Source organism: Rhineura floridana, chromosome 3 (genome assembly GCF_030035675.1).
Source record: "Rhineura floridana isolate rRhiFlo1 chromosome 3, rRhiFlo1.hap2, whole genome shotgun sequence".
Classification (NCBI taxonomy): Eukaryota; Metazoa; Chordata; class Lepidosauria; order Squamata; family Rhineuridae; genus Rhineura; species Rhineura floridana.
The window spans coordinates 20,739,321-20,753,872 of NC_084482.1; the positions used below are offsets into that span (position 1 = coordinate 20,739,321).

The window sequence follows — 14,552 nt, forward strand, 5'->3', positions numbered from 1 at the left end:
TGTTTGTTTAGCCTACTCAGGCATGTAGAAGCTATTGTGTTTTTTTATCTGTTTTTAAATCATTGTTGGTTTTATTATTTTGAATGTTTTAAAATGCCTGTCTTTAACCGTTTTTGACAATAATTTCATTGTTTTAATTCCTTCTGTAAATCGCTTTGATGGTTTTTTTTAGAACAAAGCAGTATATAAATGTTGTAAATAAAATACATAAATTAACTTTGGAGTCACTGGCCCTTGGGTCTCTTTCCTCTTTTAGGAACAAAGGAATCTGCCTTATACTGATGCAGGCCATCTGGTACCATCTAGCTCAGTACTGATGACGAGGACTAGCATTGGCTCTCCAGGATTCCAGGCAATAGTCCTTTCCAGAAATTCCAGAAATTTGGACCTTTGCATGCAAAGAATGTGCCCTATGACTGAGCCTTTCCTCTGTTTAAAAAAGTATCTTTTAAAATTGTTCTGTTATTCACTAATGAATGCACAGCATACCTAGGGCAGATCCACACAATTCATTTAAAGCACATTCAACACTTTTGAAGCACATGAATCCCACCACAGAATCATGAGAACTGCAGTTTGTTAAGGGTGGTGGGAACTATAACTGAGGGGGAAACCACACTTCCCAGGATTCTTTGGGACAAGACATGTGCTTTAAATGCGAGTTGGATGTGCTTTAAATGTATTCTGTATCTACTCCATAAACTTGGCCTGCATGTAAACCATTTCAATTAAATTTTTTAAAAATGGAAATCAGCTACAAAGTTTACTGAGTGACCATGGGCTACTCACCATCTCTTGAACTAATCTGCCTCTCTGAGTGAAAACAACAGAGGGGAACCATGACCACCCCAAGGAAGAAGGGCACACTTAACATTTGGAGGAAATAATCGGGTACAAGCATAGTGTGAAATCAGATACTTATTGGGACAAAGTATGAAGAAATATTTTATGAGCATGACTGTCAAAGATATTTACACAACCTGTAAAGATATTTATAGTGCAATCCTAGGCATGTTCACTCAGAAACCAGGGAAGCATGCATCAACCTCAAGTGATAAGGTACTCACCCAACCAAAAATTCAGAATTATGGCACTTTAAGGTGTTTTGCAACTGTTTTATACTAGTTTTATGATTATTGGATTTTAAATTGATTTATTTCTTGTTGTGATTTGCCTTGGTTTCCAATTGGCAACCGTACTTCACAGGATTTTGGAAAGACTCCATACACACACACACAGGAGATGTAAAAATGTTCACTTAAAAGTCCCATTGATTTACAGCACAATTCTAACCATGTCTACTCAAAAGTAAGCCCTATTGAATTCAAAGGGGTTTACTGCCGGTATGTGGGATTAGCATTGCAGCTTTATTTCCAGAAAAGCAAGTATAGGATTAAAGCTTCATATTGGGAAGGTTTTCAAAACAGGTTATGAATAAGACAAACTCTCCTCTTCAACAGCCCAGGAATATTTAAACTTGTTTAACTCCTCATAATTAGAAAAGTATAACACATTGTAATGGCATCATAAAGTGCATGCACAATTCTTTTAAATTTCCATTCAAAAATTATTTGAAAGATAAAATGGAAAATATGCTATTTTTGCAAGTAATTAAAAAACTGCATGTAGACTTTTATTATAATCATACCTGAAATTGTTTACAGTAAACAATTGCCTGCCAAATTTCTGCTGTGATTTTTTATTCTACATCTCCTGCACACACAGAGAAAGGGACTTCACTATTGCTGAAAGCTATAAACTCACTCAATTTATGAGATTTTCAGACAAGCAGGAAAAAACAGTTTTCTGGCCCTGCAATGAGTTCTAGCTATTGCCTGGAAGTCAACAAATCCCTTGTCAATCATAACCCTGACTTCACTCATTGGCTACAAACATGAAAGGGCAGGGTTAGAGCAGCCAGCTACAAGCTCATTTAACAGAAGTTGGGGGAGCAGCTGACGTTTTGGTATATATCTTTTGAACCAGACTACCTAGAAACTTAATTTTTTTAGATGAAAGCTGAGAGTCCAGAGATTGGGTTGACTCACCCGGAAACCCAAAGAGGACCCCAAAATCCAGAGTCTCCAGGTGAAAACCAGAGACCTGGAAACCCTAGATATAATTGACCATGGTATCCTCTTGGATCCGCTCCATGCAATGGGAATTGGGGGTGCCATGTTATGGTGGTTCCAGTCCTACCTACAGGACCAAGTCCAGAGAGTAGCACTGGGTGATTGTCTTTCTGCCCCCTGGCAGTTGTGCTATGGGGTGCTGGAGGGTACCATCTTATCCCCAATGCTATTTACAGTAATATCTATATGAAGCCATTGGGAGTGGTCATTAGGAGTTTGGTGGCAAGGCTCTATTTCTCCATTACATCTGAATCAGGAGAGGCTGTGCTGATCCTAGACCAGTACCTGGACTCAGTGGTGACATGGATGAAGGATATAAGCTGAGCTTGAATCCTGGCAAGATGGAGGCACTGTGGGTGAGTCGGTTCCCGTGTCTGAGAAAACTGGTCAGTTGCCTGCCCTGCATGGGGTTGCACTCCCCCTGAAAGAGCAGGTATGCAGTTTGGGGGTGCTTCTGGATCTAGCTCTATCACTGGAGTCTCAGTAGTCTCAGTGGCTAAAAGTGTCTTTTATCAGCTGTGCCTGGTAAGACAACTACAACTGTTCCTGGACAGGGAGAGCCTGACCATAGTAGTTCATGCATTAGTGACTTCACAACTGGATTACTGCAGTGACTCTATGAAGGGGGCTTTCCTTGCACTTGACCTGGAAACTGCAGATAGTGCAGAATGCTACAACCAAATTGCTAACAAGAGTGAGACCCTGTCAGCATATAACACCTCTGCTCAGGGATCTGCACTGGTTGTCGTCTTGTTACCAGGCCAAGTTCAAGGTGTTACTATTGGTATATAAAGCCCTTAACAGCTTGGGACCAGTTTACTTGCAGGACTGCCTTATCCCATATGTCCCCATCTGAGTGCTTCAATCTATGGAACTGGCACTGTTACAGGTGCCACATAATACTCTTCCACTCTTGTAAGAAATCATTCTTTTAGTGTGGCAGCACCTACTCTTTGGAACTCCCTGCCCACTAACATCAGGCAGGTGCTTTTGCTGTATTCTTTTTGGAACTTGCAAGCCTGTCTAGATGCATAGATGCTGATGTGTTTTAATCTTTTTAGTCTGTTGCTATGTTAATTGATTTAAACATATTTTAATTGCTTTTTTAAAACTTCTTTATTGATAATTTTTGTGTGTGTGTAAACTGCTTAGAGGTTTTTTTTTAACGATCAAGCAATATGTAAATTTTGTTAAAGAAATAAAATAAATTTAAAAACTAAGCACCAACATTTATTAATATGAATCAGACATGGCAAAGTGCAACATATGCCTTGAGACCAGAACTATTAGTAGTAGGCCTAGGTCCCAGTTCACCATTAACAGAACCGTATTAACACGACCAATTCAGTAGTTTTATAATGCGGTAGTATGAAAAATGTTTGGTTTATTATTTTAACTTGGGTTGGTGAACAGTGTTATTTCTAATAAACATATTAACTATCCCATTTTGACAAATGTCTTTCATTTATTTTCAATCTTTCTCGCCCTCAGTTAAACCTAAGTCAGTAAAAAACTTGTTTAAAGAAAGTAACATTTGATTTGTAGGAAGATTTAGGGAGTGCCCCCCGAACATGCATCTTGCCCCGGGCCCAGTGCCAGCTCTCCGTGGCCCTGCCCATGCTGTTTTTATGTTCTGTGCAATCCTTACCACACATAATCAATGGGCAGGACTTAGTATTTGTTACTGGGAACAGTTAGAGTAGTTAGTAGACCCAAATACGGAAAATCAAGGTATAAAAAGGAAACTCTTATGTATCGGTTAGGGGTGTTTCCCTGATGGGAAATGGCCAGGAGCCAGAGAGGAAGTAAGCCAGCAGGTAGAGACAAATGTTTTTAGCTGTAGCAAGATGCAAAGGATAGAAGACAGTGTCAGTGGCAAGTGTCAGGCTGGGGGCTTTTACAGCCGATGCAAAACGTCAAGGTGGCTGTGCATTCTCTCAGGCTCAGGAGAGTTTCCAAGCCCCAGCACTAGTGAGGGCACTGCTGCCAGCAATGCTCTCCAACACTTTTTCAATCTCACAGGCTGGTATCTCTGTGCGTGAAAATCTCTGGAGACACCTCAGCAAATTTCACTGGTTTGGAACAAAAGGCTGCCTCTGGGTGCAAATTACTAGAACTGAGTTGTTCGTATCCTGACTCCCCAGCCACAAGAAGTAACTAGCTGAATGCTCACAAAAGGATGTGGGTAGTGCTCATCCCACCCTTGCAAGGGCACAATTCTAGTATGGATGCCATGTTGCCTAGACAGGTGTGCACCATTCTGTTCCATGCGTAGGACATCCTCATGTTTTCAGAATGTAATTTGCATTCAAAGCTCTGCCCGAATAAGAGAGGAAATTCACAGAAATGTATATCTTCCCAATAACCATTGTTCAATTACAGGGCAGCAGAAAATAGAACATTTATTACTGTTGTTATTGGGTGTGGGGTGTGTGGAGGAGCATTAATACAAAAACCTCTCTCTCGATTTAAACAATTTAGTAGGTTTGACACCGGCCCAGCAGCATATCACATTCCCCATATTTCCCCCTGTATGCCTCTTGCCTCCCAAGATTTCAAGAAGCACTGATGGGGAGAGCGTCTTAATGATGCCTGCCCTTTGTCGGTGAGAGAAAATGTCTGAGTGCGCAGCCAACCAAATGAAGGATGGGAAGAGCCGCTTTAATTTGGTGAGATGTTCTCTTTTGTGATGACAATGGAATGCTGCGTGTTAGAGGAGGAACTCTCTCCCCCGTTTTGATCCATTTGGTCTTTGGGGATGTACCTGACCACAGCAGAGATGAGCTTGCCTCGGAAGTTCTTGCTTAGGAAGTTGTACAGGATGGGGTTGACCACGCAATGGAGGAGGGTGAAGCAGTCTATGATGTCATAGAAGAAGTAGAGGAATTGAATCAAGTGGCAGTGGAGGAAGATGCTGGTGCCTTCGAGCATCAGTAAAAACAAAACCAGGTGGAATGGCAGCCAGCTGACAAGGAAGACGGCAATGTAAGCATAGATGAGGCGGCAGTGCTTCTTGCCCTCGGGCTTGTTGCCGCGCTTGATGTGCCTGGCTGTCAGTATGTTGAAGACTGCCATGATGGAGAAGGGAATGAGGAAGCCAATGAAGGCAGTGAGAAAGGTGAGAGCCAGGGCCCATTCATTGTAGGTCTCAAGGGGGGCCATGAAGAAACACACTGGCTCGATATCCTCAATTAGCTCCATGTGGGCCACCTCTGGTAAAGGAAGGATGGCAGCAAAGGCCCATATGCAGCAGCAAGCAATGCGCCGCACAAGGTGCTGGTGTTGGTGCCAGAAGTGGGAGGAGGCCGTCAAGGACACATAGCGGTCAATGCTGAGGCAGGTGAGAAAGAAGATGCTGCTGTACATGTTGGCAAAGTAAAAGTAGTGGGTGAAGTGGCAAAGGAAGCGTCCCCAGAGCCAGGTGTAATTGAGCATGACTTCCAGCATCCAGACAGGTAAGGAAAGGATCATCCCCAAGTCTGCAATGGCCATGTTGAAGATGTAGAGGTTGACCAGGTTCTTGTGGCTTCGAGTCTGCCAATTTACCCAGATGACCAAGAGGTTCTCCACCAACCCCACCACAAAGATGATGAGGTAGAGGACAAAGAGGAACACCCGCTTTATGTTCTCATTCAGCTCCAAGTGGCAGTGGTTGAAGGTGTAGTTGAGCAGGTGGACGAGCTCTGTCAAGTTGTGGTACTCCCCGTATTCGTTGAAAGGAAAGAGGGGCTCAGGCTCTCCCATCCTGGCTCAGAAATTAACCTGTTGGAAGAAGGGGGCGGGGGGGGGGAGACTTGAATGCTAGTAGATCTAGGCTGTGTTTTCCCACTGAACCAAATTAAGGAGGAATAGTCAACACTGGGAAGTGTGATTTGCATTGCTCATTAGTACAGTCACAACTCTGTTATATCAGTCCATATCAACCAGTCAATCTGAAGGGTTTTGTTTCTTTTATGTTTTGGTTCTGAATTCTTAGAGGCATGGGTTGTTTTTGTCTATCCATGTTGCTCAACAGGACCCTTAATTGATTTGGGACTTTAAAGGTTTGTCTGTTTAGACAAGAAAAGCCCAGCATTCCTTTCCCTATATTGGCCCACCAGATGCCCGTGGGGAGCCCACAGGTTGGCCATGAATACAGTAGCCCTACTGTGCCCATGTGCCCCAGCCACTGACTCTGACACCTGAGATAATATGCAGTCAGCATGACTAGTATCCAGTGATAGCCTTTTTCTCCATGACATTTTCTAATCACCATGTGAAGCCACCCAAGTTGGTGGCCATTGGTCTGCTGCTCAAAGAAGAACCTCCTTTTGTCTGTCCTGAATCTCTCACCATTGGGCTTCATTAGCTCTAGCACAGCCTTTCCCAACCTTTGGGTCCCCAGATGCTGCTGGACTACAATTCCCATCATTCCTGACCATTGGCCATGCTGGCTGGGGCTGATGGCAGCTGTAGTCCAATAACATCTGGGAACCCAAAGGCTGGGAAAGGCTGTGCTAGTATTGTGCGAGAGGGAGAAAAACGTTTTTCTCTTCACTTCCTCTGCAGCAGACGTGGGGAACCTTCGGCCCTCCAGATGTTGCTGAACTCTCATCTTCCCTGACCATTGGCCATTATTGCCTGATTGGCTGATGGGAGTCTGGGTTCAGCAACATTTGGAGGGCCAAAGGATTCCCACACCTGCTCTACACCATGCATACTTTTATATACCTCTTATCATCTCCCTCTTTACTTGCCTTTAAAAAAGAAGAAGCCCCAAACGATGTAAGCTTTTGACAAAAGGGGTTTGCTCCAGTTGTTTATTTTGGTCGACCTTTACTGAGGACGATGCTGTACTTATTAAATATAAATTTTAATAAATAAATAAATAATAAATAATACTATGATAGTGGCTCCCATCAAGGCAAGTGTTATCAGTTAAAAGGCACTGGGCAGCCTGCCCTCTGCCCTTCTGCCCCAGAGCTATCATTTCCCCAGTGCATCGTCAACTCACAGGGGCAACTGGGATGCTACTGCAGACGCCACTTTTTTATTAATGAGAATACTGTGCGTGGGCAAATGAGTGTGTCCCCATGAGCAGTATCTGTTATGAAGAAGCACAGTGCCTGGGACAGAGGTGCTGGCTACTATCGAGAGAGGCAGAGAAAAGGGTGAGGCAACAGCAAGCAAACAGGAAGAGGCAGAGGTTTGGCAGGCTAATCTGGGAGGTTTGACGTGACCTACAGGTTGCTGTGGGAGGTCATGTGCCCTGCATAAGATGTCAGTCTCAGTCTCTGACATGTGGCAATGAAAGGATCTCTCTGAGGTAGCAGAGCTAGTCACGTGTATGTTGAGAATAGTCATGGTGTCAATTAGGGTTTGCTACCTTTTTTTCTCTGGCAGGGTCCCTGTGCTTGTAAAACCTGTGTGACAGCCAGAAATCCAACAGGCACAGATTCTGTTATCATGGCATCACTGTGCTGGGAACTGTTGCATGTGCTTACTGACTACTTATTCTAGCAAAATGCTTCAATTCTATTTTTTTTATTTAAATAGCCACATTAGTCTGCCATAGCAAAAACAACAAAGAAGAGACCTTTGTTAAACGGTTACAAGCACAGGAATTTTGCCTAAGAGTAGTGCCTAAGATGACAACTGTACTAATAGTAGCAGTAATAATAATCATAATAATGGAAATGGAAATGGACTGCTTTCAAGTCGATTCCGACTTATGGCAACCCTATGAATAGGGTTTTCATGGTAAGTGGTACAGTATTCAGAGGGGGTTTACCAGTGACTGGCCCCAGGTCACCCAGTGAGCTTCATGGCTATGTAGGGATTTGAACCCTGGTCTCCCAGGTCGTAGTCCAACACCTTAACCACTAATAATAATAATAATAATAATAATAATAATAATAATAATAATAATAATAATAATAATAATAATTTATGTATTTATTTGTTGAATTTCTTAGTTGCCCATCTGGCTGGCTATCCAGCTACTCTGGGCGACGTACAAAATAGGCATACAAATATAATAGAAATTAAAAATCCAAGATAAATAATATACATTCTTTTGCAACCATGCAGACAGTGGAAAGTTTGCCTAGCGTATGTGTGGAGTTGGGATAGGGGAGAAATTAAGTTCAGTTCACATTTAAATGCTAACCTATCAAATTGGCACTTTCTGAAACACAAACTGAAACACAGCCATCTTTAGAAGTTCACACTTCTCTGAATTTTGCAATGCAGTTCTCCAGCCATGTAATGTGTACAAAAACACCTATACCAGGGTGAAATGTGCACAAGCGTTCATATATTAGTGAGAAGAACATGCAAAAATGCATTATATTAGGGAAAACCACTTTGCACAAATGTGTATATTAGGAGAAATTTGCACCAAATAAAATGGTGATGAATTTTCATGAGGACCTTAAAAATAATTAATTGCCAACTGATGTAGAAATGTGGAGAACTGAAGACTGGAAAATGAGAAACTGAGGGAAAACGATACTGGAGATTTGCCCATCCCTACTGTGCAGCTTGGTGAGAATGTGGAAGGTCCTTTTGCAGCTACAGTGTTTGGAGAGATGACTGGCTGACCCGTGAGGGAGTGAGGCATGCCCTGGTGCTGAGCTTCTCCTGCTGTCTGTACTTGGCTGCTGCATCCAATGTTTTGTGTGCTGCCTCTTGCCAGCATCTTGCTTCCCCTGGTGGAAGGTGCTTATGAGTGCTGAAGTACACCAGGGGAGACTCAGGTTCAAATTCCTACCTAACCATGGTGGCCTTGAGCCAATCAGCCTCTCTCAGCCTAACCTACCTTGCAGGGTTGTTGTGAGGCTACAGTTGGAGGGAGGGGGGACAATGTATGCCACCTCGAGCTCCTTGGAGGAAAGGTGGGACATAAATAAACAAATAAACTTAATAATGATCAGTGAGGATGAAGTGCTTTGCTGGTACTTGTTTCTCTTTCAACCTTGCCTAGTGAAACTCCCAGGATTCTTTGTTCCAAGTGGCCACTCTTTGCAGATTGCAAGGTAATCAAAAGAATTGGTATTGGGTCCAAAACAGATTTGCTATGTGCCAAGCAGAACAGGAAGCCCTTTGTCTTCCATAGCTAAAGCAAAGGGAGGAATTCAGTGGCTGCAGCTTCTCTTACTGCTGCTACACTGAAGGTAAAATTGCTTCCAGGTGTTCTTAATTTTTTTGAAATCAAACTTTTTGTGGTGCTTTTTCTCTACCAAGGATGGTATTTCGTGCTAGTCCGACTCAGACTAGACCCATCTAAGTTAATAGACATGACTGACTTAGGTTCATCAGTTTCAGTGGATCTTCTCTGAATAGGAGTTTAATGCAACCCATGAGTTCAGAATGGCCAAGAATAATAAGGTAATACCAGATTGTAGATTGTGGCATATTAAAACACACACCTATGTATGTTTAATAAAGCGCACTGTGCTCAGCGGGACTTGCTCCTTGTGTGGACTGCGGCTCCAAACCCACAATAATATCCAAAATATCAATCACATGGGTGTCTGAAGAGGAACCTCTTGCAGTGGTATAGTCAGAACCAAGCAAAACTTAGAAGTGAGCTGATTCCAAGCTTTAGGGGTGGGTGAGGGAACCATAGAAAAAGCCAACTGCTGCATTCCCATTAACTTGACCACCTGGATTCACCACTTAGCGAGCCTTCTTCTCCAAATCTTAGCAGAGGCTTGTGCAGGAAGAGAGTCTACAGAAAGATGGACACACGCTACAGTAATATCTCAGTTAAGGAAGTACATGAGTTCCTAGACATGACTTCTTTAACAGAAACTTTGGTACCAGGGACAGGTTCCTACACCACAAAAAAGAAGAGCAGTTGAACATATTTCAGCCAACTTTTTATTCAAAACTAAACAATACACATCTCTGACATGAAAGAACCAGGCCAGCTAAGCCTTGCACGCAGACCCCTTGAAGGCTTCTTCTAAAACACATCCAGGGATGCCTGCCTTGCCTTTTTCTTTCTTTTATCATGTAGCGGCTTGCTATAGCAATCTAACCCTTTGAGGACAGTTCTCCTCTCAGTACACTTGAGCAGGCAGGCAAGGGGCAGCTGCCACCATCACCCTGTGTTTGGTCTCTCTCTTTCTCTGTCATCCTCCCCTACACTCAAGCAGGCATGCCTGCAGTCAACAGTACTTCCAGGGCACCCACTGTTTACTGTGGAGGTGCCTGCGCCACCTGGCAAGCAGCGCCATTCCAGCCATGCGTGAGAGAGCTGCCAGCAGCAGCCACAATCCAGTAGACAAGGAGCCACATTCTGACTATGTTAGAGGGTGCACCCCCCATGCACCCACAAAAGACTTTGTTCAAAGGAACTTCATTCCTGGAGGATTCAGGTGTATAGTCATCCAAGGACCCAGGGGAGCTTACACCTCTTACTTTTTTGAAAGCAGGGTCCCAGCAGAGCCCCTAAGTCTCCAGCATCCTTTCCTGCAGATTAGAACCAATCAGAGTGAAAGGAGGTGAGTCAGCCACTGAGAAGACTCTTCTCAGTAGCTAACACACTCCCCTCTCATACTTATTGGCTCCTAGGGACATCTGTTGTTGTGGGAGAAGACATGTGCAGGAATGACTGAGGAGGGTGGGGATGATGATGGAGAGCAAGCAGGCAAGCAAGGGAAACTCGGCAAAGGAAGTTTCTTTTCTTACAGCATCTTAGTACATTTGCCCATGTATGTGCGCAGAAACTAGTAGACCTAGCTGAAAGGCAACACAGGGAGATCTGCACTGACTGTTGCAGCGCATTATTAAGGGAAAGTATTCCAAAGCAACAGACTGAAAGCTGATGTTACTGTATTATCGTAAAAGGTTGTATAATCTTAGAAGGGGTGTGGTGTGACTATCATGAAGGGACCCTGCACTTCTGAATTTGCCACTACATTACTGGGAGGATTTATTAACCAAGGTATTACTGTATAGAAGACTTTGTCTGTCCACAAAAGAGCCACTTCCCAACATTCCTGTCCCATCTTCCCTCCCAGCATCCTGTTATACTCTAGTCACTAGAGCAGCCTTTCCCAACCAGTGTGCCTCCAGATGTTGTTGGACTACAACTCCCATCTTTCCTGACGATTGGCAATGCTGGCTGAGGCTGATGGGAGTTGTGGTCCAACAACATCTGGAGGCTCACTGGTTGGGAAAGGGTGCACTAGAGCCTAGTGGGATGAAGAAACAGGGTGGGACTATGCAGCGTGAATCGGGCTTTGTTCTTAATAGGAGGGATCGCTGCGGATAGGGTGGTGTAGTGGGACTTACAGCACTTAGCATATTTACATATCAGCTGTTTTTATTTATTTATTTTATTTATTCGACTCATTAGTTGCTTATCTGGCTGAATTGTCAGCCACTCTTTAATTTCTTTTAAAAAAATTATTTCTTTAAAAATCTGGAATACTTACCACACAATGCTACAGTTCAGCTACAAACCACTCTAGTATTTGTCTAATTTGATGCTCAAAGCTAAATCAAGAGGCTTACAGAGATTATAATACTGCCTCTTCAACAGGATATGCATTAGAGCAGCTAATAAAGAGCAGCTATTAGTGAATAGATTGAAGTAAATGCTCCCTAAGTCCTTGGGATAGGGTGGACAATAGTTCCAAATATCCTGTTTAGGGATGGGAAGATCTGTCTGTTTCGGTTCTCTCCATTTCTAATTTTTCCAATGTTAAATTCAGTGCTCGACATTTCTACAGCGATCTGAATTTTTTTTAAAAAAAATCCTCATGAAAATTCTCCACCGTTTTAGTGCGAATTTCTCCAAATAAGCACATTTTTGTAGGCAGTTTTGACAAAGGTGCACATTTTTGCAAGCCATTTCTCATCATTTCATGCCTTTTTGCATGTTATTTTCACTCATTTATTCATTTTTATGTACACATCCCCCTAATATGTGCATTTTTGTAAATGTCGTTTAGCTGGCAAACTGCATCCCAAAATTCTAACAAACGTGAATTTCAAAGGACGGCTGTGTTTCAGTTCTCATGTTGTTTCAGAAATTGTGAATTTGATAAATTCTGCTTGAAATGCGAACTGATTTGAAATTCTCACCCATCCCTAATCCTGTTGTGAATGAATAACTGAGCAGAGAACATACATTTTTCTTCATGGAAGCTGCTTGCCACGCTGCGCTTATTTATTTATTCATTTAAACACATTGATATACCTCTCAGTATTTCAAAAAACTTTCCCCTTAGCATCCCAAAAGCACATGTTAAAATGTACATGTCAAAGTTCCCAGCCACGGGACCTTGCAAAGTGCAGCTTGATGAAAAGTCCAGGGATCTCTATCAAAGAATTTTTAGCATATTCACAAAATGACAGTTCCCAGAATTCATTAGAAGAAGCCACAACAGTTCAGCCAGATGCACACAAAGGACTTGTACTGTAAAATATGCTTTCAGTATATCTTTGATTTTTTTTGTTTGTCTCTTTCTATGCACAGAACCTCAATTTACTTTAAAAAAAATGTCGTTAGGTGACTGTAGATAACAATATCCAATTGTTTTCCCACCTTACTCTTAAGAGATTTAGGAAGACTTTTATTGAGCTTGCATGTTTGTGAGCTTCAGACAAACATGCAACATTTGAAATATCCCTGGCTTGAATCAGGGTGGCTACACTTTATGTCTGTATGCATTTCCTCACAAGCTACATTTATAAATCACATTTCTGCACATGCACTTGGTTCAGCTTACAATATAAATAATGGCTTACTCCAACTGGACTGTGGTTCTTCAAGGTTATAGGCAGTTGTGCAACCTAAGACCCTCACCTGGAGATGCCAGGGTTTGAACCCAGGATCTTGTGTGGGCAAAATGCACAAAGGCTGATGTATAGCATTCATTGCTTTCACAGCACACATTCATATTCATATGGGCATCTCAATGTTATTTTTAGTGCCTACTTCATGACATTTTTAAACCAAAGATGCTGCCAGAGATGTCTAGGATCTTATATGTGCCAAGTGTTTGCTTTGCCACTGCGCTGTGTGATTGTCATGAAGTTTTCCCACACTGAGATTGGTTTTGGAAAAGCTGATTATTAGATACTGACAAGAGAGCAGTGGTTAGATTGGTCCTAGCAGCAGATGAATCCGATATGAAAGTGGTCCAGATGATAGCTTTTTATTAGATCAAATGTGCGGTGTCATGTGTGGATGGCTTTCGAGTGCCGAAGAACTCTTCCTTCAAGCAAGAATAAGAAGTCTGAGGAAGGTTCTGGCTTGGCAAAGGGAGAATTTGGTGCATCTCTGCTTTCGTCAAATAAAAGGGCTGCAGACAGACAACTGTTGTTATGAAAGTTTAAAACAGTTCAAGAGGTTTTAATTCCCATTTTGTAAACTTGTCATTTTGACTCACTATCGCTTCTGGTCAACCAGATTTTGCAGGTTCCTTGCAATTATACAAACCCTGCCCCACCTGTTTAACACTGGGTTGAGTGTACAGTGCAACACACAGCAATGCTTCTCTCAAACTGCCTTCAACTTTCTCTAAAAAGCGGCTGTTGACTGCCTCTAACCTTAGAAAAGATTCAAAACTTGGCAGCCTCTAGAACAAAACAAAATTCGGTCACTGGGCTGGGGAGAAATCTCACACATTCTCCAGGGCATTCGGAGGAAGGAAGAGAAAATGCTTCTTCTTAAGCAGGAGGAAATCTGGCGTCTGTAACAGAGATGTCCCTAGACAGATCTCTCTCTAGGATACAAGCCTAGCTCCTGGTGAAAAGTTTTGCTTCTGGATGGAAAACTGGAGGTCTATTTCTGCATTGCTTACCTTATTGGAAGCCAAAGATGATCCTTCCTTGTGCTGAAGTGATGGGCTTCTTGTCTTCAGTCTCACCAGTTTGGCAGCTTTACTGGGTCTATGGCGCAATCTTTCCAGGAATGTGTGTTTGCTGCTGGTTGCCTTGCCGGTGCTTTCCCTCCCTTCGTACAGGAAATGAGCATCATAGCCTGTTATCCTGAAAACGATCCCATCCCATAGATTTCCCTTTGCTTGAATGCAAGTGGGTTTGGTTCAGATGGCCAGGCGGGCATCAGGGATGGATATCAGTCCGAGTAGAGAGGCCCAATGAAAACTTTCGAAGAACAACAGAGGATGCAGTTTTTCCTGAGATTAATTTCCTTTCTCTGAACAGCTGTTTCGAAGCTCACCTCCCTGCTCAGAACCACAGTCGGTCGTCCACAAAGAAGCAGGAGAGCTGGAGCCGGCCTAAGCGTCAATAACGATGCACCCAGAATGCACTGGGTATTTCTAAACAGCCAACAGGACTCTCCATTTGGATTCCAGGGCCAGTCTTTGGAAGTTGCTTCCCTTCTCCTTTGCCACCGTTCTTGCCTCTCTGTGACATGGGAATTCAATAATGATTTCTTGTATGCTTTATGTCAGGGGT

The 14,552-nt window shown here is 42.9% G+C and overlaps 1 protein-coding gene across 1 annotated transcript; it reads right to left on the reverse strand.

Moving 5' to 3' along the window:
- Positions 1-470: 470 nt before the first annotated feature.
- GPR182 (G protein-coupled receptor 182) lies at positions 471-14,289 on the reverse strand. Its single transcript, XM_061614894.1, has 2 exons — positions 13,934-14,289; positions 471-5,894 (listed from the first exon to the last, which is right to left on the reverse strand). The coding sequence occupies exon 2, from the start codon at positions 5,874-5,876 to the stop codon at positions 4,794-4,796; it is 1,083 nt and encodes a 360-aa protein (XP_061470878.1). The 5' UTR covers positions 5,877-5,894; positions 13,934-14,289; the 3' UTR covers positions 471-4,793.
- Positions 14,290-14,552: the final 263 nt, after the last annotated feature.

Bases quoted from the DNA above. Each gene is read 5' to 3' on its own strand.
- GPR182 (XM_061614894.1), bottom strand. From the start codon at position 5,876: ATGGGAGAGCCTGAGCCCCTCTTTCCTTTCAACGAATACGGGGAGTAC.